At 39.8% G+C, this 27,812-nt stretch overlaps 1 protein-coding gene across 4 annotated transcripts; it reads left to right on the top strand.

Annotated features, from left to right (window-relative positions):
* Positions 1-259: 259 nt before the first annotated feature.
* On the top strand, positions 260-26,950 carry MDM1 (Mdm1 nuclear protein). 4 transcript variants are annotated; one of them, XM_064449154.1, is made up of 15 exons: positions 260-384; positions 933-1,038; positions 3,400-3,761; positions 4,187-4,321; positions 6,054-6,197; positions 8,200-8,333; positions 10,489-10,588; positions 14,113-14,151; positions 14,520-14,695; positions 18,664-18,942; positions 20,653-20,801; positions 20,925-21,055; positions 22,015-22,273; positions 23,369-23,437; positions 25,661-26,950. In XM_064449154.1, the coding sequence occupies exons 1-15, from the start codon at positions 367-369 to the stop codon at positions 25,765-25,767; spliced, it is 2,208 nt and encodes a 735-aa protein (XP_064305224.1). In that variant the 5' UTR covers positions 260-366; the 3' UTR covers positions 25,768-26,950. The 4 variants fall into 4 exon arrangements, with proteins under 4 accessions (XP_064305224.1, XP_064305238.1, XP_064305217.1 ...); XM_064449168.1 differs by having other exon boundaries at positions 6,054-6,209; positions 20,716-20,801; XM_064449147.1 differs by having other exon boundaries at positions 6,054-6,209.
* The last annotated feature ends 862 nt before the right edge of the window (positions 26,951-27,812 follow it).

The raw sequence follows: 27,812 nt of genomic DNA, 5'->3' as shown, positions 1-27,812 counted from the left end.
CAGGCAGCACCGGCGATATAGCGCCGTTATCCTGCCGTTGGGAAGGTAAATGGTTTTCCATATGGATAACACGGTGGCCGCATCCGACCAACAGGACCCCCGAGAGCAGCGCTGTGAAGTGGGACCACAGCGGCGGCCGCAACCCGCTAACATGGCCCCCGAGCACTGCGCCGTGAGGGAAGGCGGCGGCAGCGGCCACGCCCGGCCCGCGGCCGTTCCCGCCTCTGCTGGGCGGCCGCCGCGCAGGCGCCCGGCGAAGGGAGACGAGGGTAGGCGGGCCGGGCTGGGCCGCGCCGGGCCGCGCCGGCGGCTTCGCCAGGGGAACGGTGGCGTTGGCGGCCGCGGCCCGGCGGCCCGCCCTCCGCCATGCCCGTGCGCTTCAGGGTGAGGCGGCGCCGTGTCCTCCGTGTCCTCCGTGTCCTCCGTGTCCTCCGTGTCCTCCGTGTCCGTGTCCGTGTCCGTGTCCTGCGCGGGCGGCGCGGCCCGGGCCTGGGGGCGGCGGGCCCCGCCGGCCCCTGCAGTCGTTAGAAGGATGGGGTACAGGCGTTTCTGGGGTACTACAGGCGAGGCGGGAAAGGGGAGAGAGACCCTTGTGCTAAGGAGCGCTGGCTAATAAAGACAGGAGGAGTTCAGTCGTGTGGGTGACAGGGTTCATGCTGTATTTGTTCCTGAAATTCTACTAACTTGAAGATATAAAGAAGTTTTTGTGTACTTTTCGGTGCATGAAATTACTCGATGCTGATTCCTGCTACTCGGAGAGCAATCAAGCAGTTTTTGGATGGGGGTGGGTTTGGAAGGTGCGGAGCAACCTGACAGCTTGGCTGAATCCTGCAGCCGCTTTGTTGGTGTTTCTCCCCTTGGAGATCTCCTACCAACAGAAGGAAGCAGGATGTGCACTGGTCACTTGACAAACACCTCTCTGTTTGCTGCAGGGACTGAGTGAATATAAAAGAAACTTCAAATGGAAAACCCCAGAATTTTGTAGCCCGTCCCAACAGCAGAAATCCTTGTGGGCAGGACTTCGGTCGGATCAGTTCGGTAAGCACCCCTGAAAGCTGCCCCCTCGATCGCAACCCTGGCGCTGTCCAAGCTGGCCCTGGTAAGGACGAGCCTGGGCTGCAGGAGGTCTAGAGGTGGTTGCGGTGACTGAGTGCATGACCACAGTGAACTGGTGGTGTTCGCAGTTTGCACGCTTTATACAGTTAAAAGTATATTCCTGGTCATCATTTAGAATGTGTTTTTGAATGTCGTATTCTTTCTGGCTACACCGAAACTTTCTTTTAATGTTAGTGCTGAATATATAAAACATGAAAAATACATGGTTTCTAACATGCAGCATAAGCTGAGTCCTAAACATGAAGCACAGATGCAGTGGTAACCCATACAGGGTGTGTAGAAGGGGGCATTGGGTTGCCTGCAGTGCATGGAAACAATAAGTAACATTCCATATTTAAGAGGAGACTAATTTAGGGCAAAGTTTGATACAAATTAAAAGTTTTTGAAGACCTACAAGGGCAGGTAACTAGGGAAAAGGAAAGGTGGGCACTAAATGGAAAAGCTTGTGATGCTGTACTCTAGGAGTTAGGGGTTATAGACATTATAACGGCAGGAAAATGTGGGATTGGAAAGAAGACGACAAAGGAAATGGCATCTGGATTGAAAGGCCCACAGAGAATTGAGGAAAGGAGTAAGCTGCAGAGTGATGGCAAGTGCAGTGCTTTGAAAAGGAGCAGAGAAAAACAGGAATTGTTGTAGTGGCACAAGACAGATTAAAAAAAATGTGCAATTCAGTGCAACCACACTCTGCAGTCTTGTGTGATTAGAGTGCAATATATTCAGTCCTACAATATGATAAGTGTTCTAAATGATGGCCTAGTAATTAAGAACCAACTACTGCGAGTATAGTTTGTTTTCAGTTGAGATACTAGACATTTTAATAAATAATTTAATCTTGCCAAAGATTATGCTTTATATATGTTACTGCTTTCTTCCATTACTGCAAAAACATATATTTCTTTAACCTTGCTTTCCCTAGCACATGGCTCTGTGTATAGGCACCTGTACTGAAGATAATAATTTCCACGAATCCTGAAACTCCTGAACATCCAAACGCATTAACTAATTTTTAAAGTAGTAAGATACGCTGCTTTTCCAGTTGAATTAAACTGCAAATTTTGCAGGACCTGCAATAAAGTAATGAGTTAGCAATACAGCAGTTTCTCCTCCTTCTCACAATGTAATGGTGTTTCTGTGTGTGCTTGGTGTAGTTTTTCTCCACTTTTGCATTCATTTTCACTCCTACCTCTTTTCTGGCCATTTAACCATATGCATCTTCAAATGTCACTCTTGATACCTCATGGGGTTTGCAGATTGTTTTTGATAATTAACTTATGGTTCTTCATGTTGAAACGCGTAGTTGGCAATTTTAAGAATGGCCTGGAACATCACCACAAAAAGTTAACAGCTGCAGGTGCTCTGGGTTCCATCCTGCTACTTTTCCAGTGGTTTTCCATTGGAATTATTTCCTACCACCTGTATGTGTTTTTGTACATACAGACATTTTGTATACCTTTCACTGTAAGTTGTTCTCTCTTTCTATGTAGCTTTTTCGTGAGATAGGAGTTTCTCTCTCCTAGAAAGTGTTTCTTTCAGCCAGTTATGGGCCTTCACTTATTTGTCATCCACAGCTGGATTACAATTTCCCGCTTTAAATGTGTTCAGTCATTCAATCCCCTTCTTAAAATGATAGGTAATTTTATTTTCATCTGCACGTATAATGGCTAGCAATTCTTTAGAATAACTTGATACCTGGTTTTGTTATGTAGCGTTTTTCAGAATTTGGGAAATGCTTTTGTGTTCATACTGTAAAAAGTCACCAGCTATCTGAGATGGTTTTAAATCACCATTTTATTAGATTGATAGGGATCTGTCACTGTCCTGTCACAGTAGGCGAGAACCTGTTCAACAAGGTATACTGTGCGTGTGCAATGAAAAGTGCTTGTGGCATTTTTTTATCACTGCAGGTTGGTTATTCTGTGTCTGGGTTAACCACATTCTTTTCTCTGGCTGTATTTATCTTGTTGTTGTTGTTCAACTCCCAGAATCAACCTGCAAAAGATTGTCCTGTGGACATATTTGCTTTATAGGGTATTATACAACATGGTCCTGGAGCACCATGTTCCCATCTCTCTTTAGTGGAAAGGAAAGGCATTTGCAGATAGGAAGGAAGACAGAATTTTGCAGCCGTGCCCATAATTCATAGGCTATTGTTGCTCAAAGATACTGAAATAGTTCTTTCTAATAATCAGTTGTATGATAAACTTTCAGTTTGCTCTTGTAATAGAGTGATATTATGTCTTCAATAGAATGGTTTTGTTAAACCTGATAGGTCTTTTTCAGGAATCACAAGAGAACCAAACTTCATTTCCAAGAGAAGGGTACCTTACCATAATCCACAGATTTCAAAGTCCTTTGAATGGACAGCAGACTGTGATTTGAATGACCCACTTGAAGCTGAGGCTCTTAGGACTGCAGAGTTGCACACGGACCACAACAACAATGATGTGAATCAGGAAAAAATTGAAACGCCAGAAGGACCCAGACTCCCTCCAAAAGTTCAGTCACATTCGGTAGATTCTACAGGTGAAACAGCTCTTGCTCTTGCAGAAAACAACATGAAAAGATCACCCTCTGCAGCTCCGCCAAATCAAAATGAAGCATTTCCATCTCCAAAAAAGGAAATTGAAAAACCGGGTAATGGGGTAAGGGAAAATATTTTTTTAATTGACCAGCATAGAAATTACTAATCTGATACTTACAGTAAATACCCTGTGTTGTCTAACTCTCTTCTTAGTTCTGTATTTCGATGTTCTTCTATGTTATAGTTTCTCTCTTAGGAGAACGGTGCTTTTGAGACCAGATTTTGGTTCCACTTAGGACAACAGGAATTTGACCCTTCATATGCTGTCCCTATTGATTTCAGTTAAACAAGGGTTTAGCCAATAATGTGTAGACTTTTTGGGGTTGTTGGCTATAACGAGAAAATGTACTTTGCATTCATTTAATTCATACAACCAAAACCCAAACCATTGGTTTGAAAGTGTGCATTGAAAGATACATGACTTGCAAAATGTTGTAGGAAAGGGAACAATTGGTGTTAACTGTTTTTTCTTTTTTATGTTGTCAGCTTCACAGAGTCCTTCAGAGGAAAGCAGGCACGAATGTTTCACGTTTAAACACTTTCCCCAGAAATTCTGAATATCAAAGCCAATTTGTTTGGAAGAGTCCTCATGAAAAGTCACCGATTCTTGCAGCTGAACAGGTAACTTTAAAGAATCCAAACAGTATCTTTTATGTGTCAGCAAAGTTGCACATTTCCAGGATCTCCTTTTTTCCTCTGGTGAGGGTGGGGTGTGTGTCCACCCTTGAATGCTGTTACATGGTATTTTTTTTTCTTCCTATATACAAAAGTGCAGTATAGTTAGATTTGTTTCCCTGTGATTCTTTATTGTAGTCAGGTCTAATTACTTGTTCTCTGTGGTTGTATTCTGTCCTTGCTAACAGGACCATTTTCTTCTCTTTGCATTAATTTACCTTAGGACCTCTAAGATCCTACTCAATATTACCTTTCATTTTTATAATTTTTATGTTATCTAATATATAGCTAATCAACAGGTGAATGTTCAGGTGTTCTGTGTTGTAATAACATGTCTTGCCACTGAAATCATTCAGGTTTCACTGTTTATTCTCATGGTCTTTTATAGGTTACCACAGTTTCTTATTCTCAGTCTCCATCTCTGTGCACATACACTTGTAGGCCCTAAAGTGCATCTTTGTAGTATTTTTCTCTTTCATTGGAACTGCTTATATTTAAAAATGGAATCTTCTGATTTTAAGGCACTCTTGGGTATTTTGATATATATCATGTGTTCTTGGACTTTGTAGGATTGGAAATGCTGCAATTTCTAGTCAGACCACGAAGAGTAACCCTGATTGTGAGACTGCTTTGTGTTTTCAATTCGTTGTTAGGAGATTCAGTCCATCTTTTAGTCATTTAAAGTATAAAATAGGCACTTCGGCTTTTATTTTGTCTTGTTTCTTCACTGGGAGCATATACATTAATGGGATTATTACAGACCGTGCTTTCTCAGTTTTTACCGCAGATAGCAGATTTGTTCAGTAACTGCTTTCAGAGGCAATGAATGTTGGTAACTAGGATCAATCGCTATAAAAACTGTTCCTGCCTTTTTCTTATTGGCGTACCAAGCAGGTGGACGTGTATAAATTTTCGCAGCTTCTAAGTAGAGTTTCTTGGTAAAATTTAGATATATTAACAAACTGATTTTCTTTTGATTGCTATTGATATGATGGAGAATATGCCCGAATACTGAATAATGACAATACCTTTCCCTTGAAGAGATCCTGTGAAAATGTCTTAAGTTATCGAAGTTAGGTTATAAGTCAGACCTAAACTCTCATGCAAAGCTGGGGAAAATGTATGCTTGTGACATATGGCATGGTCTTTTAATTCAGCATGCCATGAGGAGATAATACCTGACCATGTATTAGGCAAATCCTCTACCTTGGTTTATAACACAGTATTGGCTGGAGAATAGTGGATAGCTCAAATTACCAAGCCCTAAGTATCCAGTTCTAAAACACAAAACGATTGTTAGTGATGGACTGGGCATGTGCTGAGGACTCATAGGGAAGTTTTATGTCATATGTTTTAAAAATATGATCCTACATACAGCCTTGAAGGTGACCTGTCTTCCCAAATAAAAAAAACCTCTGTTAGGGAGCTTCAGTAAGAACAGCATTGAACCACAGGTTTAACTGTGTCTGACTCCGTCACTTTTAAATGTGTTTTTAACAGATTAAGTTTCTCTTCAATTTGTCCTAGAAGTTAATTAGTCTGCACATGCTGTATTTGTACACATGACCGTCTCTCTGCTCATATGCGTATTTTTGCATGGATTGGTTAACTGATTTGGAAAATTTAGCTTTCAGGTAGGCAAATGACGATCTTGTTTGTTTGTTTTCTTTCCCCAAAGGTTATTTGCAATGCAAGTAAATCCATACCTCTGTTTAAATCTCCTGAAATTACTTCTGAAACTACACATGAGAGAAATTTCAGAGGGTCTGCTCCTGTTAAAAGCCCACAAGAGAGAGGTGGTTCAGAAGAGAAAGAAAATCCGGTTTGTGAACAAGTAAATATTTCCCTGGAATAAAGGCATTAGTATACTTCTATAAATTTGATTGTTCTTGTCCATAATGCAGGGGTGGGTTTATTTTGAAATTTTAGAGCTGTTGCTAATGGCACTGAACTCAGTAGTAGTTTTGCTGTAAAAGACTGAAAATAACGCTGTACAGCTCTGTTTGGTCTTAGGGGTTTCTGTAGTGGGTTTGTAGTTTCTGTCATGCATTTGTTCAGTTTACAATAATATTTTAAGTGTGTTTTTCCTGTCAATTTATGAGTGGGTTCCTTTTTTTTTTTCCTTTCAAATTGAAATTTTGTTTTTAGTCATTAGGTTAGTTTTGGAAATCTAAATCTCTGGTTTATACTCTCATTGGTACTGGTTTAGTCTCTTGGTATGTAGGAGGGCTGGAACTTTTTGGATCTCATAAATCAGACATAGTCTGAAGTAAAAAAAATATTCTGATGTATAGAAGATGCCACAGTTGGAAATTATTTTCACCCAGTAGTTGTAACTGGAAGAAACATGGAGGAAGGGTTACAATTAATTTGCCTTTGCCTTGATAAGTTGAAAGGTAAGTAACTATATTTAGCACAGGGCTCTAACGGGACATTGTATAGCCTACATAGGCTCTGTTACTTGGTTCAAAACATTAAAATATCTTTAATGAAGGCATAATTCAGCTGTCTGAGGCCTTGCATTTCCTTGTCTTGCTGTTGGCTTTGACAAACTTCAGTGGGTTTTTAGGAAATACGGCTATGGCTGTTTTACCAGACACATTTAGTGAAAAGGAATTGTTTCAGACTAAGACCTTCTAAAAATAGGTGAGAGCAATTTAGACTGCATGGCAGCTAACTTATTTTGCAAGGGGGATGTATGAATGTCTATTTCAGCAGCAAGGTGTCATGTGTAGTGTTGTCTAAATTCCTGCAGGTTAGCTAATCATCCTTCAGGTAGAAGGACCACATAAAAGTCTCTTCAGTACCCAGTCCTGTTCCTTGATAAAACAGAAAGAGGTGTTGTCAGGTAACATATTAATTAGGACCATTACTGAGCAAAACACATGACATGGAGTGCCTGTGGCTGTTTAAGCCGTTGGTACTTTTGAGGTTCTTAAAGATGATTGTTGGCTTGGAGGCTTTATAATTTAAAACTCAGACCTGCCCATTGCTTTAAATCTCATCTGGGAATGAGGAATTTTATGTCCCTTTTTGCCTCCTTCAGCAGACGGGAAGAAAGCTTGAAAGGCATGAGGCTTTCAGGAAACATTTATTTGTTTTTAATATTGGAAATTCAGGTTGTGTTTTTCCAAGAGGGCTAATAAAGTGAAGGAAAAGAAGGCATGAGAAGGGAATTTTGTTCACAGTGTCTAAACCACTTTTTGTTCATACCACTTTTTGTTACTTCTTCCTTGATGAATATCTTGAAAAAGTTTTGGGGATTTTTGATGGGCTTTTTGGTTTTTTTTTTGCTTTCCTTTGGTTTTTTTTTTCTTGAATTTGAACAATATCTGTGAAGACCTTTAGCAGAATCAGAAATCAGGCATGAGATTTCCAAGAGGATAAAATAAGCAGGAAAAAAAGTCTTTGATGTGAAAACTGAGCAAGTCAATCTGACCCTTTATAAACCAGAATGTCAGCAAATTAATATTTTTATTTATTACAAATTCCAGAAGTACACATGTTAAGTCTTACACAATTCAGGTTAGAATGCACAGGTATCATATTATTTTATTTCTATGTTTCATGTTAAATTCATTTTGTAAAGTGTACAAAATACATAATCTAACTAACTGAATGTTGCATTCAGAATCTTAGCGTTGGCACTTGGCTTGTTTATTTTTGTATTAACAAAGGAATGTAATATTCTTGTTCATATTAAATATGCAAAACAGCTAACACTAAAGTAAATTAACTTTTTGCAAAAGCTTGATGTCAAAAGGAATATGAGGGTTTTCAGATTGTTAGCTAATGTGGTATTTTTAAAATTATCTTTGCCTTAGAATAAGAGGGAAGAACCATTTCAAAAGCCAGCAGAAGATGCAGCAAAACAAGGGATGTCAGAACAGAAACATCCTAAACAAAAAAATAAGCAACATATCAGTCCAAAGCCCCTGTCTTTACGTACAAGTCGTGGGTATGTATAAAATAGGAAAACCTCGCCTAGTGAATAGGCGTATGGCAACCTAATATTTGGAATGATGGATGATGGTCCTTTAACCATGCCATGCTATAGTTGCAGGGGCAAACGCCCCCTTGCAGGGCTGGGATTGAACTTCCTGTGGGTACATCTGCTTTCCATCCCCTTCTCCAGGCAGTGGAAGTGGAAGCTTTGTAATCACACTAGTTCAGTTGAACCTTCTGATGCAATAATAATATTATTAATAAATTTAACATGAATGAACTTAAATTGGTGCAGTACTGCTACTAAACTTCTAGTGAGTGCTTTGGAAGTTGTAGTCACCGTTCAAACTGCTCTCCTGTGCTTGCTCGTATGCCTTAAAACTGTGGTGATTGTACTTGATGTCTGCTTTTTCTAGTCTGTACCACCTTCTCTTCCAGAGTAGCAAAAGCAAACACATGAGGTAAAGGGGAGTAAATAAATCTGTCCCATTTAGGGTAATCTGACAAGCACGGACATAAAATTAAATTGTATGTCACTGAGCGTTGTCAAAGTATCTTTCTTCTGCCACATACCTATGTTGCAGGAGCTGAACTGATCCTTCCATTTTCTAAACATCTGAGGTATGCCAAGAGAAATAAAAGCCCAGAATAGATGTAGGTTTTAAAATGCATCAATTAATCCATCTTTGCTGTCTTTGCGCTTAATGTATGTTCCAGTGGTTGCTTTCATTCACATGACTTTCCAGCAGTGTTTGAGGCATTAGATTAAACATGGGAGAGGAGACTTACCTAGGTCTGAATGCTGTTGGATATTGGGAGATAATTACAAAATGATCACTCAAAATTCTATGAAATAAAATTGCTGTATGAAAATGTGAGTGAATGTAGTCTAGTTAAAACCTTTAACTCTTTAGATTTCATAGCTTTTTGACATAGTAGATTGTAGTCAATTTTGCAGTGATTAGTGTGTAAAATTCTTGATCACTTGCTATGACTTCTTTCATTTAAGGGCAAATTTCTGCCTCTTGTGCCTTCATTGTGGTAGCACAAGACAAAAGTTTCCAAAACGGTCACTGGGTAAATAGTTGTCAAAACGTGCAAGTTCTCAATATGTGGGCAGGACTGTCACTTTGTATGCAAGCTGCATTGCATGGCCTGCTTTTGCAGCAGAATGACTGAGATCAGGGCATAGCAATGATGTGTTGTTTGAGCTCATCCATTAGTTTTGCAACCAAAACTGAAAGAATTCTGTCAGTTTCAAAGAAAGGGATATATGGAAAGACATTTGGAATATAAACTTTTTTTTTGCTTTGGTATTTTTCTTTTTACAAGGTGCATTTTATTCTCTGACTTCAGGATTTTATGATCTATTTCTGAAGACAGACTGAAAAAGAGGGCTTTTCACCCAGTGCTGACTGTATTAGAATAAAGTTAGTAATGTTCTGAAGCAAGATTGAAAACAAAAACCTCTTTAGATTTAAGCGGATAAATCCACAATTCAGTGCTTAAGGACTTGAAGTATTGCTTATTGCCTGCTATAGGTTAGATGATGTTAATTATTCTGTGTATGTATGTGTGTGGCAGAAGGGAAACATCTTTTCAAGTACTGAGGCTTTTGAAGATCAAAACCAGTAGGACATAGTTAGATGAATTATACTGACCATTGTTCTGGTAGTCAGATGTTTCTAGCCCCAGCAGTTCACCCACCCATATGCAGAGCGCCTTTAGAGTAGAGTTCATAGAAGGAAATGTCTTGGACACATTAGTGCCAAACCAGGCATTTTTACTTAAATGCACCTTCATCAGTGACTTAAACCAAGATGTTGCACTTTGCATTGAAGTAATTGAGGCTTCTGTGTGTATTACATTCTGCTGATTTGGCTGTCAGGGCAAAAGCTTCTGGCAGAAGGGTTGTGAGGAAAAGCCGACAGGAGTAACTGCTTGAAGAGCCACCAGCTGTGAATGAGCTTTGTCACAGCTTTCCTAGTTGTGTTGGTATGGATGAGCTGTGTTTCAAAGCATGCGTTTTTCACATCTCAGCCCTGGCATTTAAGTGCAATTATACTTATGATTGTTGATGTAACTTTAAAAGTGCTCTTAAAGAGTGTTCTGGATATCAAGCTTTACTCTTTCTGTCTTTTTTCCTCTCCTCATTCTTGATTTCTTAGGAAGATGAACACTGAATACAGGTCAAAATTCTTGTCTCCAACCCAGTATTTCTACAAAGATGGAGCTTGGTCTCGTATTAGGAGTAAAGTTCCTAATCAGGTGAGTATTCTTTAAAAATCTGAAGCCTGAGTGTGCTTTGTATTTTGATTTTTAGGTGGAAAAATTTTGAATTGTGGTGTTTATAAGATACAGTTTTGAGATTATAATGCTAACGACTCAAGTTCCCAAAGGTGAGTATACAAAGACAATTAGGTTCTGACAAGTCCGTATAATATAAAGAAAGAAAAAATAAGAGATGGTGTGACTTAAAGAATATATTAATGTGACATCCAAAGTGAGGCAGGAGTTTTGTTTCATTTACAATTAGAATCATTCAGAACAGACTTTTGGAGCAGATAATCTCAACATTGATATCAGCCTAGTTTTAACAAGCAGAAGTTTTGAAAATGCACAGTTGGATGATAGGAGATTCCAAGGGAATTAAAGGAAAAGGCCAACATATGTATCAGCCTAGGTCAGCTTGATAATCAGGCTCAGTTTGTTAGCTTGCCGTGCTGAATCCATTCAAAGCAGTCAGCTGAATTCAGTCATACACAGTATAAAACCGAGAATTTCTCTTGCAAGTTTCAGCCAATCTAAGTATTTTCTTGTAGTTTATTCAGTAACTGTGATCAGTATTATACTGTGTAAGAACTCATTTGACAGAACACTGAAAATGCTGAACAGCTTCAGGACCATAGGATTTCTTAGCAGGATTATTGAGTATGAGTTCCTGAATCAGTCAAGGAAATCAAAAGCATTAGCAGTGTTCTAAGAAACTGCTAGAGCTAGTTCTACAACTGTCAGATTTCACTGAATTGACTCAGGCTTCTCCCAGCTGATGGAGGGAGCCTTTGTGAGACACTCTGTGCTGCTAAATATGTGGCAAATGCTTGGAAATGTGTGTTTCCTCATCAGCTGGGACCAAGCTGATGTGGAAGGTAGAACTGGAGCAGATGGCTCACTACTCCCCATGGGCAGGCAGGTGTTCAGCCATCTCCAGGAAAACAGGGCTCTATCACACGTGATGGTTACCTGGGAAGACAAACGCCATCACTCCAAACATCCCCCCTTCATCCTTCTTCTTCCCCCAGCTTTATATGCTGAGCGTGACGTCATACGGTGTGGGACATCCCTTTGGTCAGTTGGGGTCAGCTGTCCCGGCTGTGTCCCCTCCCAGCTCCTTGTGCGCCCCCATCCCGCTCGCTGGTGGGGTGGGGTGAGAAGCAGAAAAGGCCTTGACTCTGTGTAAGCGCTGCTCAGCGGTAGTGAAAACATCCCTTTGTTATCAACTCTGTTTTCTGCACAAATCCAAAATATAGCATCATAGGACTACTATAAAGAAATTTAACTCAATCCCAGCCAAAACCAGTACAGCCTATCAAACTAGTTTTGCTGGTAGACAAAGATAATATTTAGCCTGTATAAATGTGTTACTGGGTGGGTTTTTTTCTATATGGTGTTTTTTAAATTTGCTATTGTCTTGTTAATATTTCCATGTGTATCACTGAAGGTTATAAGTCTTTGTGGGTGTAGTGAAGGCAAAGAGCAAGGATAAAGCTTGGAATTTTGTGGTCTTCAGGACAGGTCGGAAGAAAACCAAGGTTAATTCTTATAACCTCTGTTAATACAAGAATAAAAATTCTGATAGACCTGATTCTTGGCCAGGCGCTTTTTTTTTTTGTAGCATCCATTATTTTGTTCTAAGAACTACAAGATGGGATCCAGCATGGCTAAAATATTAGGACTGAATAAAATATTTCATTCATGGTTGAGACATAAGAAAGAATCTAGCTATTTGAGAAATATGTTAACAGCAGATTAATGAAAGTATGCATAACTTGAAAACAAGTGTGAAGCTTATCGGTTTTATTGTAAAGCAACAAAGGTACTTCGGCCATTCACAGTATAGGCTGCTCAACAGTCCTTTTGGTTTTTACGTGATTCCATACCTGTTCCCATACTAATGCACTGACATGAAGAGAAATGTTCTTCAAAGCTGTATCTAACCTCTATGTCTGGTGGGTTGTTGAGACTCACCCCTGCCTACAGAACATCTCTTGCTTAGCACAAGCAATTAGATGATAAACTCTGACTGATCCGGTCTGGTTTCTCCCTTAGTTGGGACCACACATGGGCAACTTTGGGTCCAAAGCCGACTTTCTGAAGTTCTGAGCCCAAGCAGGCAAATCCCATAATAGAATCCTGGAATGACCTTAGCTGTAGTTATTACTCCTAGACTGCTTTGCTGCAATATATTATTAAGGGTTGCTTTTCAGCAGTCGAATGAAAAAATATCTTTGAATTATGCTTTTGAAAAATTAATGCAGGCAATTCATGATCACAGTAGGACTCTCTGGGGCCTGTGTGCTGTGGAGATAATGCTGCCCGCTGAGTCACTAAAGGAGACGGTTGTCCTTTTTACTTCTTCACGCTTCACTGGAGACATAGTATTTTTCTTCCCATTGGAGTGTCCTGTTGCTCTGGATTTATATTCCTTCTGTTTTGGCTATCATAATTAATTTTTCATTCTTCTTCTTAAAGTGAATAATCCGGTAAATCATTTGCACCTCAAACTTGAAACTCTCCTCTTAAAATGACAAGCATATATTTTTAATGGGTTCTTCTTTGGAAGTTTAGAGGGTCAAACTGTGGGATGTTAGCCTGTGTGGGCTAAGTGTATTTCCATCTGCTGTATCCAGTTATTTTTAGTGGATTTAGCAGAATTTGGCTCACTAACTCTGTTCCTTGCAGGAAGAATGATGTGAAGTCTATCATGAAAGAGGAGTAAATAAGAAAAGATATTAAAATGTGCTAGAGGAAGTGTCAGTATTACTTTCCTGCTCTTTGACAAAGTACTTATTTCCTGTGAACCATTTTTAGTGAGCCAGAAATCACACAACAATATCACAAAGTTATTTTTAATAATTTAAACATAGAAGTTTTGTTGTTGCTTTTTCTTCCTGCACTTCAGTTGTGTTTGAGTGAAGGACACAAGACAGTGTGAGTGTTCAAATAGTTTCAACCATAAAAATGATAGTGTATAATCAGCAGTATAATGTCTAAAGAGAGGGCTTATCACTTCTGGTTTTTTTTAAGACTGAACCTGACATCTGAACAGTTTTGTATCTCATTCTTACAGTTACTAATAGCCTAGAAGGAATGATTTTGATACTATGTCTTACATACGATAGCACCAAGTGTTCTCATGTAATCATCAGCTCCTCACTGTAGCTAGAGACAGTTGCAGCGTTCACAGCATACAAACTCAGTATTACACATGCACATAGATCTGTTGACTTGAAATAATCATAAATCAATGGTGAATATATCTTTGAGTGTTAATGCTTAGAAATCTAAATTAATTTCCTAAAGTTGTCAAAAACTGGTGAAATACCGGTACTGATGTATTTGTTTTACAGATTTTTATTGAATCTCAGGGAGGCAGCATAGAGCTATGTTGACAGGTTTTTAGTATTTAATTTCTTACTTAGACTGAAATAAAGTTACAAGGGTTATCATAACAATACAGTGTTGAGAAAAAAATAAGACATTTTAAAATAATTCTGTATTCCTCTCCTTAGGCATCTCAAAACACCCTAAATTCCATGTGGTATATGGAGGTTGGTTGCATCTAAGTTCCTATTTCAGTGTTTGGAGCACTGTGTCTGAGCACTCAGATGGAAAAACTAGAATCCAGCACTAAACTTATTCATAGTTGCTGCATAACTTTTTGTGCTCATTGAATGAACAATTGACAATTTTGCTTTGGCTTCATGGGGCAAACATGCTTACTAAATATACACTTCTGTTATTTTTGCTTTCCTTTTGTTGCATTTACTGTGGCATGCAATGTTTGTGCTGTGGGTGGCCCTGTATAATGAGTAACTTGCCTTTCTCCTTTAGCTGCCATTAGCTAATGCAAATACTTTATAATAGCTTTTTAGTAAACTTCAAACAGGCATGCAACTTATGAAACCTTGATGTGTAGGTAAGAGAACTTCGAGAAAGAGCAAAGGCTTACAGGCAACGAGTAGAGGGAACACACTTCTCCCGACATCATCTCAATCAGATCCTGTCCGATAATAACAGTCTTTGGGATGTGTCCTCGAATTCCAGTTCAGAAGAAGGCATCAGCAACAACATCAGAGCGCTAGATCTTGCTGGGTAAGGTTGTCATTCCTGCCTGTTATTCTGCAGCTTTGAAACTGAGCAAAATGCTGAATATAGGCAAGGCATGGCTGTGAGGTCCTGAATGTTTGACTATATTCAAGATGCAATTGGACAGGGTGCTCAGTAATCTCATGTAGGCTCCTTTTCCCCATGGAAGGTTGGACCAGATGGTCTTTCGAGGACCCTTTCAACCTGGGCTGTTCTGTGATTCTGTGATATGTAAATACTGTAGAAGAGATGAGGGCTTTTACCTTTTCACAGATGTATCAGTTGATAGGTGCTGGAATCGAAAATGAGGCAGAGTCCAGTCTTCTGAAAGAAGAGGAAGTTACTCCTTTATAATTCTCTACAAATGCATATTTAGTGTGGCAACCGTAGTCTCATCAAGTCTGGAAGAATTTTGTACTGAGTCATACTGAAGTAATGTTCTTCTTTCCACTGGAATGATATGAAATATATTTTCCCTACTCAGATGTTGTCCATGTTCTTATCAGGAGTAATTAATTCATGTCATTAATTCATTGTGGTTGAGTCTTAGACACTGTAGTTCAGAAATTAAGACTTAGGAACTTTAATGGTGTACATCTGTTTTCTCCTTTCTTTTACGGCCATCAGAACTTGCAGATATTCAATCCCTTGCCAGGAGAACTTCAAGAAGGCCAACTTTGGCCTCTTCAAAGACCTGCTTGGAGGAATCCCATGGGCTAGGGCTCTAGAAGGCAGGGGGGTCCAAGGGAGCTGGTCAGTATTCAAGGACCACTTCCTCCAAGCTCAAGATTGGTGCATCCCCAGGAAGAAGTAGTCAGGCAGAGGAGCTAGGAGACCTGCATGGATGACCAAAGAGTGTCTAGTGAAACTCAAATGGAAGAGGGAGGTTCACAGTATGTGGAAAAACGGACTGGCCACCTGGGAGGAATATAGGAATGTTGTCAGGGTATGCAGAGGTGCAATGAGGAAGGCCAACGCCCACTTGGAATAAAATCTGGCAATGCATGTCAAAGATAACAAGAAGGGCTTCTTTAAACACATCAGTAGTAAAAGGAAGACTGGGGATACAGTGGGCCCACTGCTGAACAAGGAGTGGGCCCTGGTGACAGAGGATGCAGAGAAGGCAGAGTTACTGAATGCCTTCTTTGCCTCGGTCTTTACTGCTAAGGCGGGCCCTCAGGCATCTCAGCCCCCAGAAGAGAGAGAAAAAGTCTGGAGAAAGGAGACTTCCCCTTGGTTGAGGAGGATTGGTTCAGAGATCACATATGCAAACTGGATCCTCGCAAATCCATGGGTCCTGGCACCCATGAGTGCTGAAGGAGCTGGCAGATGTTCTTGCCGAGTCACTCCATCATCTTTGAAAGGTTGTGGAGGACAGGAGAGGTGCCCGAGGACTGGAGGAAAGCAAATGTCACTCCAGTCTTCAAAAAGGGCAAGAAGGAGGACCTGGGAAACTATAGGCCAGTCAGCATCACCTCCATCTCCATCATTCTGGAGGTCATCTCCAGTAATGTAGAGGAAAAGAAGGTTTTCAGAAGTAGTCAACACAGATTCACCAAGGGAAGATCATGCTAGATCAACCTGATAGCCTTCTATGATGGTGTGACTGGCTGGTTCGACGAAGGGAAAGCAGTAGATGTTGTCTATCTTGATTTCAGTAAGGCATTCAACACTGTCTCCCGTAGCATCCTCATAGGCAACCTAAGGAAGCGTGGGTTGGACGAGTGGACAGTGAGGTGGACAGAGAACTGGCGCAACAACAGAACTCAGAGGGTCATGATCAATGGGGCAGAGTCTGGATGGAGGCCCATAACTAGTGGTGTTCCCCAGGGGTCTGTGCTGGGTCCAGTCCTGTTCAACATATTCATCCATGACCTGGATGATGGGATAGAGTGTAACATCAGCAAGTTCGCTGATGATACCAAGCTGGGAGGAGTGGCTGATACACCAGAAGGCTGTGCTGCCATCCAGCAAGACTTGGACAGGCTGGAGAGCTGGGCCCAGGGGAACCTCATGAAATTCAACAAGAGCAAGTACAAGGTCCTGCACCTGGGGAGGAACAACCCCATGCACCAGTACAGGCTGTGGGCTGAACTACTGGAAAGTGGCTCCACTGAGAAGGACCTGGGAGTGCTGGTGGGCAGTGAGGTGACCATGAGCCAACAATGTGGCCTTGTGGCCAAGAAGGCCAACGGTATCCTGGACAGCATAAAAAGTAGCATGGCCAGCAGATTGAGAGAGGTTATCCTCCCCGTCTACTCTGCCTTAGTGAGACCACATTTGGAGTACTGTGTCCAGTTTTGGGCCCCCAATTTAAAAAGAACAGGGAACTGCTTGAGCAAGTCCAGCAGAGAGCTTCAAAGGTGATCGGGGGACTGGAGCATCTCCCTTATCAGGAAAGGCTGAGAGACTTGGGTTTGTTCAGCCTGGAGAGAGAAGACTGAGGGGGGATCTTATCAATACCTATAAATATCTGGGGGGGAGTGTGTCCGAACAATGGGTCTAGATTCTTTTCAGCAGTGCCCAATGACAGGACAAAGGACAATGGGCACAAGTTGGAACACAGGAAGTTCCAGCTAAACATGAGAAAAAACTTCTTTCCTGTGAGGGTGCCAGAGCAGTGGCACAGGCTGCCCAGGGAGGCTGTGGAGTCTCCTTCCCTGGAGACATTCAAAACCCACCTGGATGCGTTCCTGTGCCCCGTGCTCTGGGTGTCCCTGCTCAAGCAGGGGGTTGGACAAGATGATCTCCAGAGGTCCCTTCCAACCCCAACCGTTCTGTGATTGTGTGAAAATTTAGAATTAGTATTTTAGTAAAAGGTACGGACAGCTATTGCTGAAGCAAAGAGGGGGGAAAAAAAGCCATTTCTGTCTTCTCTGACATCTGATACTTAAAAACAGTGCCTTGGATGCCTCTGTCTGTAAATCCACTTAGACTCCTGTATGCGCTCTACTTGTTTTGTGTGTGTGGGAGCGATCTATCCATTTGTATGACTGTAGCTCTAATAAGGATTGGGGGATGACACGTGATGATTCTGTGAATCCATTTGATTCTATTAGAAATCACTTAGATAGTTTCAGTATTGATGCTTGTGAATATTGTGCTATTTCTGAAGAACAACTGTAGAATCTAAAAAGCAAACTATTTTTTTTATGCACAGCTTATACAGAATAAGAAGCCATAAGAATAAGTCTGTAGGCACTGTAAATCCTTAGATAAATAGAACTTAGAGAAAAATCTAAATATGTATAAATTTTCGCAGCTTCTAAGTAGAGTTTCTTGGTAAAATTTAGGTATATTAACAAACTGATTTTCTTTTGCTTGCTATTGATATGATGGAGAATATGCCCGAATACTGAATAATGACAATACCTTTCCCTTGACTGTAGCTCTAGTAAGGGTTGGGGGATGACACATAAAAGAATATTACACTATAATGGGTGATATTAAGTATGGTGTAAATTTTTTGTTTGCTGGTTTGGTTTTTTGCCTGTGAAATACAGAACCTCTTCCTGATCTCATTTCTGTGCACTGGGCTAATTTGCACTGTTTTCCGTGAGCAGTTGACAGTTTAAGACTTTCAGAAGTTGTGCCTAAAGAGGAGTAATCTAAAGTGCTTGGCTTTCAAAATCGTGCCATCAGAGTTTCCCTATGCATGGAACTAGTTAGTTTTTGAGCACCTCTGACAATCTAACTTGTTTAAATTGGAAATAGAGCCCTAATTTTACAATACATTTTTTTGGAAATGGTAATCCAGAAAGAGTTTTCATAGAATCTAGTTTGAAAATCGGTTCTGCTTAAACATCAGTTAAAACTTTAGTGGAAATTCAACCATTCATCATGTCAACTGTACCACTTCTTAATATCTGAGCTGTACTTTTGGAAAAGGACTGAACTGGATGAATGTGTTCCACAGAGACATGTATATATCGTGCAAATCAATTGTATGAAACACTGCTTTCTTTGTTACCTAGAGTTTCTGAAAAAGAGACTGTACCAAGCCCCAAAATGCTGCAGCAACCTGACTCCAGAGAAGAGCCACACCAGGAGAGCTCTGAGAAGAAAGACATGTCAGATGCTTTAACTGTTCCAGTTGAAAGGCGTTTAGTTTGGGGTGAACAAGAAGGTCCTGAAGAAAGGGAGAATCAGCAAGTAACAGAAGACAAAGAAAAACAAGATGAACAGGCTGCAGTCGTGACTCAGCATTTAGAAGAAAACAATAAGGATGCCAATGAAGATAAGAAAATTGAAGGGTAAAAGTGAACATTTTTGTGGGGTATATGTATAATTTTTTCCTCTAACATCTCAGAAATTTGTAGGTTAACTGATTTTTGTTTTTAAATCAGATTTACTTAAGAGAGTGTAAGGTAGTGTGACACTACTTTTGCTTTTAACAGTATGATAAGGAATGAGAAAGTTGAAGACATTTTGCTGGTTGATGGAAATGGATCTATCATTAAGAATACTGCATTTCTAACTTGCAAGACAGAAGTTTGTAGAAGCATGAACAATTCTAATGTTTTTTCCAAAACTATAAAATTTGCAATATGGGCCTCTCAGAACAGACTGTTCATTATACAGCAGCCAAATGTAGTGAAAATAAAAGCTCACAATTTGCTTCAAATTGGCAGTGTAGGATTGATAGGATTGAAAGGATAGAATACATGCTAATCTTGTACTTAAGCACCTGTTTTTCGTAAAAAAAAATCATGGGCAAAGATAAAAGACTTGGGACAAGGAAATAACTAGCATCCAGTAATCACTGGTGATTATGTTACTGAGTACAGGTGGGGAAAAGGAGGAGGGGTATTCAGAAATAATGAGAGATTAGTTCAGTATGTGCATAGCACAGTGCATAGTACTGTGTTTGGCAGTTGAAAGATCCAAATTATATCTAGTTACAGAAGTCTCTGGCTTTTGCTGTGCAAGTTTTGAATACTTTTTTGGTAAACAGTATTTTAATTTGGTAGATATTTAAATCTGAATAACTTTGGCCCTTGTTACCATACCATCTAAGTATTTTCTGCTCCTCATTGGGTTTTATCTTCCATGTTGCAGCATGAATCAGAGGTAAGGAATTGTAATTGTCTCCTTTGGGAATAATATCCTGTATGCAAAACTCAGGCAAAGAAAGATTGAGATGCTAGACTTAAATAGAAATTAAATGCAGGCTTTCAAAACCATCATCCTGAAAACCTTCTTAAGTTTCTATCTAATTGTAGAGATTATTTAGTTCATAGATGTGGCTCTGATTGACACTGAAGGTTTTCTGTCATCCTGCAATGTGGTTGTATGTGTGCTGAGATATGCTCTGGATTTGGCCATGCAGAGCAGCTTGTTATCTAGCCTGCTTGAGAGCTAGAAATGAGGCGTTCTTTGCTCAGATGTCCTCAGAACGTGTCTAGCATGCACTGATAGGATCAAGTTCCTTGCACAGTGTGGGTATGCTACCACCTCCTTTTGAAATGTGTCTGGAGGAGGAAGACAGAAGTGGTAGTGCTGATTTATTTAATAACCTGGGGGCTAAAGTGGTTACATAAATGTGGGATACTTGGTTTCAGTTCCACCACATTGACTGAAAAGAGTCAAACCCACATTCCCACCTCTAAGGTGGCAACTAGGTTCAAAGTTTTTCTGGGCGAATACTCTTTCCAGCCCTCTTGTTAAGTCTCTTCTACTGTGCAGCAGTGCTTTCAAAGCTTATCAGGACAGAGGGAGCCTGAATTTGCAGCTTGAGACTGTTCATGTATTTTATCCAGTTAGATAAAAAAAAAGCATTACAGAAACTGAGGCTCAAGGTCTGGAATCCAGGACTCCCTATTGCAAGCAGATGTTTTAGCTATAGCCTTTTGGTGTTTCATGGCCCTGTCTTGCCTTAGGCGTCATTCTAGGAATGTATTAGAAACAAAAAGCTTGAGTTCAAGACTCAAGCTAATCCTTTAATAATTTCTCATTTTTTGCAGTGAGAATGCCTTAGTATTGAATTCTTCTGCAGCTGTGTCAGATTCTTCTTCTGTATCCTCAAGGACAGGTGGCAGGCTTCCTACCCCGAAGCTGAGAGCACTTGGTGGAGCTCAGAGGACTCATCATGATCTCACTACCCCAGCTATTGGTAAAAAGTCTTTTAAATGCAAAGCAGTATTTAAGAACTAAAGAACAAAAAAGACATGTATTAATTAATTTATTAGATTATTTAAAGGTAATAAAGCATTTTTCATCTTCTCCACTACAATAGGAGGTGCGGTTCTAGTGTCTCCTCCTAAATTCAAGTCTTCATCTTCACAGCAGAAAACACGACGTTTAGGAACAGACCCTTCTTCAGCTAAGCAAGGTGCAAGAGATGGTTCAAAAGGAAGGTCCTTCCGGGTGAGCCACAAAAGACAATTACCATTATGCATTTTAGGAATGTGCTTTTTAAGTAATTGTGAATAATTTATTTAATAAATCTTTTTCTTGATTTGTCGTTTACTATTCTCAAATTCTCAGCATCTGTGACTGAAAAAGGCCAATGTCTGAATAAAGAATTTTTTTGGGGGGTATCAGGCAAAGGAGTTGATATTGTTGGAGTGAGATTGGATGAGCTCCATTTTGGCTTTTTCTGCTAAATGCACAGGATTTGTTTAAAAGAAGAAAAAAAAAGTTGCCATGAAGAGCTGTTGATTTCCCTATTAATGTTACTGTGGCTTGCTACTGACATGGGGCACACAGCTCTAGATCCCTTGACTTGAAAGAAATTCAAGGAGGGGTTGGGTACCTATGTACAAGATAGGGTAAATGTGCTATAGTGGTTTTATTCTCCCTTTCCTTTACTTTTGTGCTTCTTTTACATTGCAGCTTGCATAGTTACTAAAAGAAAAATAGAAACATTTAGGAGTTGTTTAACTGTCTTCCTCTTAAAATTGTGGTTTTTATGTCAAGTTGTGCTTAGTCTGAATTCTACAAAGACAGCTAGCGTTTCACTGCATACATCCTCTGTAGTAAGTTCTCTGATAGAAGCAAACACAATTGCATGAGAAGTTGGTTATGTTGGTTAAAAACTAAGAACCCAGTTTTTTGCTGTGAAGAAAATAAGCTTTTGGTTTGACCTGACTAGGTTACTTTCAGACCATGTTAACCACTTGTTATTAGGAATAGATTTTCTTTAAGCTGTGTCACAAGCTTGAAACACTTATTCCTCCAGTACCCTCGCAAGAAGTATAACAGTGTAGAGCCAATATTTGCTGCATATGTGAGGATCTGTACTGGAAGGCTGTATATGCGGTGTTAGATTTTTGTGGGCTTTTTTGTTTTGTTTTGTTTTTTTCCTCCTTTCTATTGTGTTTTAGCCTGACATGGAAGTGGAAGCTGTTTCACTCCTTGCCTCTCCACCTGCTGGGCTGGGAACTTTGGATCCTCTGCCACTTAGGCAGGATCAGTGGCCTCCTGTCAGTGTTTCTGATGAGCAAGTTCCTCTTGCTTCAGCCCGTCAAGAGCATACCTCTACAATTCCTGCGCTGAAGTCAGCCAAAAGCTGCACTATGCCTTGCTGGAGTCCCTCTCGTCGTATTCAAGGGACTCTCAAGGACCCAGAATTCCAGCATAACGGTGGGTTTTGTTTATTAATTGGCTGTGTTAGAGTGCCGCAAGATGGAAGTGGCTACAGTGCAGTGTTCAGACCAAGAGTGCTGGGCTTCCTGCCTTACAGACACTACAAAGAATATGTTGTTTGTAAACAAAAGCTTTTCTACTGTATGTTTAGTCTTGCTGAGGAAATGTGCACAACTCTCCACCTTAGTTTCAGATTCCACTATTATAATTGTATTCTAGTGGTCTGTTGTCTAATTTTGCCTTATTAATTACAAAAACTACTTACTCATTATGAGAATAATTTGGTTTAGCATGAACAGTTGTAATTTTAATCTTTAGGCTACAACTGGATGCTGTGACACTTTTCCAGCTGCAATTACCAGCAATGGTGCATAACTGGGGACCTTTATAGTGTGGTATGATTTTGCAGGAGTTGAAGATTTCGGAGAAATAAGCTTCTTAAATAGTTTTGCAGGATATAGAAACAAAAAAGCCATCTATAAAATATTTATTAGATATTGAAAAAATCAATTTCTTGGCTGACATGGAATTGGTGCTGGAGCATTTTAAAGATTTTTAACAATGTTTAGGTGCACTGGGGACATAAATTTGATGAAGAAAATAATCCTTTACCCCATAGTCAAAATAAAGTTTATGTGCTTAAGTCTCCATTCCAGAAAGACTTTCTGTAGCTGCTTAAGGTCCCACAATTCTTGGTCCTTTTATTATAAAGATTAGCTAAATTAAAGTAGTATTTCCATTCTGGAATGGAACAAGTAGTTGTCAGGTTAAGTGGGATGGTGAAATCCAGAGAATTTCCTCAGAAAGAGGGTAGAATCGGTGCTGTGTTCTAGCTCTGCACTTCGAGTGCAGTTCACTAAGTAACTTGTAGCATCTACCAAAGATAGATGCCTTGAGAAGAACACAGTGGAGTAAGTTTATTGTACCTCAGCTTAGAGTAAAGGGGTCTCATGGAGTTTTTGGTGTGTTTGCTATTTATCAGACTCATGTTTTGGAAATGTTGTTGTAACATTTTTAAATGTTCTAAAATGAAATGTTACCTTTGTCTGTTTTGAAGTGATTCAAAACTGTGCCTTTGACTTTTTACCTTAGGGAATGTTGGCAATCCAAAGATGAGATCTTTCCAGTTACCACTTCAGCAAAGAAACTATAACGATGAAGGTATTTCTTGTCCCAAAGTATTATAGTACGTCATGTGTATACTACCTAGATGAATTTTAACTTTTGCACTAAAGCAAGAGGTTTCTGAATGCAGTAAGTAATCCTGGTTTATGCGTTTGCGTGAATAACTACTGTGTTGTTTCATCAAGATAATTTGAAAACATTCGTCCTGCTAATCTGAAGGATGAATATGAAGGTATATTCTAGTATGAATAAACCATTAAATGTGGCTGAAAATTAAATAGACCATTATGGCCCAATGAGGTTACTGTAGCTTGCTCAGTTCCATACCTAAAATCATTTCCTCCCCACGCATTTTTTAAGCCTTGTGTTGATAGCAACAGAAGCAAACTGGAAAATGATCGCAGCCCAGGTTGCAGCTGCAATAACTTTGGATGCAACTTAAAAAGTACCAAAAATCTTAAGATAAAGATTTTGCTTGTAAGACTTCAGCACCAGATAGGCAGCCTAAAATGATTCCTCTGACTTTAATTTTCACATCTGTTCTTCTGCTCAGAGTATTAGGAGTACTTATGCATGCTGTTATTCTGCCTGCTGCTTTGGCCCTTTTTTTCTGAGCAGCCAGGGCACAGCTCGCCAGTGCATCTTCTTGGCCCTTTTGTGGGCAGACACAAATAAACTCTTTCAGTGGCATGAGTCAAGCAAAGGCAGTGTAGCCTCATTAGTTTGAGCTGCTATATATTGCTTCTTAGCATGGTATATGAGGTTGAGCTTGGTGTGGTGCTGCGCTAGTCGCAATCACCTGTGTTTGGTTCAGATTAGAGTATGGGCAGAGCAATCTTATATCTGATTGCAGTTTATTTATAGATTACACCCCAGAGCAACCAAAAGCTTTTTTCTGTACCCCTTATGCTTGTTTGCTCCTTGGTTTTAACCAAGGTTCACACCAATTCTCTATTTTACTCATTGCAGTTGGCTGGAAAATGTGTGGGTTGTGCAGATGGCTCAGCCAAGCATCTGTGTATCTACATAAAACATGCAAAATCCTATAGTACTCTGCAGCTTCCCACAAGCTTTCTGCACACAGATTAAATGCTGTAACTGCTGTTTCTTTTTGTTTTTTTTTTCCTATGAGCTCTGTGATGATGTATGAGCTTTCAGAAACAGTATTTGTTCACGTACATACAAAACAGGGAATTATTCCAATTACATGTCTGTTGGCAGAAGTGCGTTTAGTTTTCTCATACATAGGAATATAGTTGTTATGTGTCGTGTGTAGCCTGTTCAGGCTGTTTGGATCACTGTATTTCAAGAATTTAGAAATGCTGCTGAAAAGTTAATTGAAACACTGACAAAGTACAGGTCATATTAGGATTGGGTTGTGGAATTGTTGTTGTTGTTGTTGTTAGGGGCTGGAAAGTAGTAATGCAGTTCTTTTTAATCCATTGCAGGAGAATGGGTGTAGTTAAGGTAATTTTTCATAGAGAGCGTCTTGACAGAGCTGTAGCAGCATTTTAATAATGATGTTAAAGAAGTATAACACGCTTTATCAGAGCAGCAGCATCCAGGCTGCTTAATTTTAAGAGTTTGGCTGGGCATGAAGTGGACCCTGTATTCAAAAGGAAGACATTTCAAAAGTACATTTTTAAAGCATGCTTCTTGTTGTCTTTGTGTTAAACTTCCTGTTTTCTTCAGAAGACACATTTCTCTTAACAGCTTGTGACACACTAGCTGGTTTTGGCACAGAAGGGCTCTCCCAACAGCACAGGTTCTGATATATTAGTTGTGTTATTCTACAGTTGTCTGCTTTGCTTGAAGTGGTGGGTTGCTTTCATGAATATGTCAGTATCAGAGTCTAGTCCATACAGACTTCAGTGGCAGAGGAACGATTTCTGAGGTCTTTTGATACAGGACAGTAAATGTAAACATGACTTGGAGAATTGGGCAATTCCCAGATGACAGTTGGGGTCTCATTCTGGAGTCAGTCAAGAGTTAGGCATGTGTTCTCTTTAAACTTACCTGGCATCCTAGTAGCTTTCTAGAGAGATTCTTCTCCAGCATGTCAGTTACCAAGTAATAGAATTAAAGTGTGTTGTGGTACTATTTTAGCATCCATTTTGAAAGAGGGCATAAAAATATTTGCACTTTCAAAGTCTGCCATGAATGTCAACTGTGTTTTTTGTTTTAATGTCTGTCTACCTACCTACCTACCTACCTACCTTCCTTCCTATTTACTTTTTCCCCTTGTTGCTTTCTCCACAGACGACAGGTTGTCTCAGATTTCTGCTCGCTCGGCAGCATCTAGCTCGCTTGCATCTCAGATACTGGAACGAGCTCAGAAGAGGAAGGATTTCTGGAGCAAGACATAATCTCTCCCACCTGATGTGTAGAAACTGTTTTGTAAAATTATTTATTTTTTATATTTTGTAGTGTACATTTTTAAAAAATCATGATTGTAGATATCATGAAGCATCCTTTCACTTATCACTAATGGCCCAACTTTTAGGACTTGCCACCTCAATTTAAAATTTCGATATTTAAACCTGTGTTGAAAATGTAGTTCCTTGATATCTGAGAGTTATGTCTCAGTTCACTGTGCCACAACAGCCATGTGGTGTTTTACTTTTTTTTTTTACAGTGGCACCTCTTGAAACTGAGACTATGATTTTTTTTTATGCAACCTGTGTGTTACTTTTCACGGTATTCTGCTGCAGTCATGCAGTATGACCCAGGGCAGTATTCAGGGGCAACACCATTGTTCACCAAACACCTCAGTTGCTTGATTTTAGCCAGCTACCTTAAAGGCAACTATGGTATATTTGTTTATGCTACTGTATGAATTGTCAGTACAACACAGTGCTGCAACAAAACTACTTACTGCTCTTAACCTGTTACCAAAAAATTCTTACTATTTCTTAATAAAGCTAACATGGAGCATACAGGAGTTTGAGAAAAGGACACTAAGCATTAGCGTTTGTTCACTGTCCGCAGTTTTTTGGTCAGGATGACTGTTAGAGTTCAATGTGTACAGTGCTGCATTTTGTCAGACGTACTGATGCAAACATTTGACTTTTTGTGGGCAAGACCTGTGCTTAGTGTTAATTTCATAGAAAAAGCAACCTCAGCCACCTTAACCAGTGGCCTTCCCCAGCCCTGCTTCAAACTCAGGTATTTAGGAGTAGTTGATCTCTTAAAGTAAATTCAGAATATTTTTTCTTGTCTTTAACATTTTAATTACCTCTCCTCCTAGTTGCCTGTTGCTGGGAGACTGAAATACTGTTATGATTTTGACAGTGAAAAACGTTTGTGACTTATGCTGACAGCTTTTTTAACCTTTCCAAGTAACGCAAACAAGTTAACATGCGGTAGAGGAAATAGGTAGCTAGCAGGCTGTTTGGTTCTTGTGTGGCTTGAAGTTTTAATATTACTTCATTTGGAAATTTTATACAAGAGCAATTTGAATTTTGTACATATTTGCTTACATTTTGATTTTGTACACAATTATGTATGCATATTACTGAAAATAAAAAAAGGTTGTTTGATTTGCTTCTATTCAAGTTACACCAGATAAATTGGTAGAGCCTGTTATGTTGGCACTTCTCTGTTTAGTTCTCTGTTTCACCTATTCAGCTGGAACATCTGTGGACTTTTGAAAGACAAGGTGTTACCTCAGAACTGATCTTCAGAAATAATAAGTTACTAAAACTAGATATGTTGATACTTGGAATCATAACTGGCTGCAGACAGTCGGAATCGTGACCCAGAGCAGATGTGTGCTACACAGGCTGGAAGCCTGCAGTGCCCAAAGGGCCAGTCCCCAACAAAAGAGGTGTTGATTTAAAGAGCGAGTGCTATCCAGCACTGATTGTGTTACAAAACAGTGGCCACTCTTCCAGAAATTGTGCATTGCAATAGCTTCCTACCAGTGCGGGTTTTTTGAAACAAATGAAGGTATTTTATTTTATGTTGAGGACTTCTAGGATTATTCTGTGGCATGCATGTAATATGTAAGTTATAGTTGGTCAGAAAGTTTCTGCTGAAAGGGAAACTGTATTTGTGTACAACAGCCTTTATGCAAATTGCCAGTTTTCCTCTAAAATTATAGTTTTATAGTGGAAAACTTAATGGCTAAAAAATGGAAATATTTTTGTTGAGGAGGGAATATTGCTGCAGTGTATTGTGGGTGGGTTAATTTGGGTGTCTTCTGCCTACGTTCTTCATGTTCAACACATTCTTATGGCCAGAACTCTCATTATCCATTAATTCTCCTCTGTGGTATCCGTAATTTGAGCTTTATGAACTGTGCTGTCTTTTTAAATCTTTTATTTTTGTTTTTCTAGGTTTGCCTGGGATTCCTGGCTATCTGACAGCTCTGTTAGAGTTTCTGTGCAGGCCTGATTTTATATAATTTTTT

Source organism: Phalacrocorax carbo, chromosome 1, assembly GCF_963921805.1.
Source record: "Phalacrocorax carbo chromosome 1, bPhaCar2.1, whole genome shotgun sequence".
In the NCBI taxonomy this organism is placed as follows: domain Eukaryota; kingdom Metazoa; phylum Chordata; class Aves; order Suliformes; family Phalacrocoracidae; genus Phalacrocorax; species Phalacrocorax carbo.
This window is presented reverse-complemented; position numbering and strand designations above follow the sequence as displayed.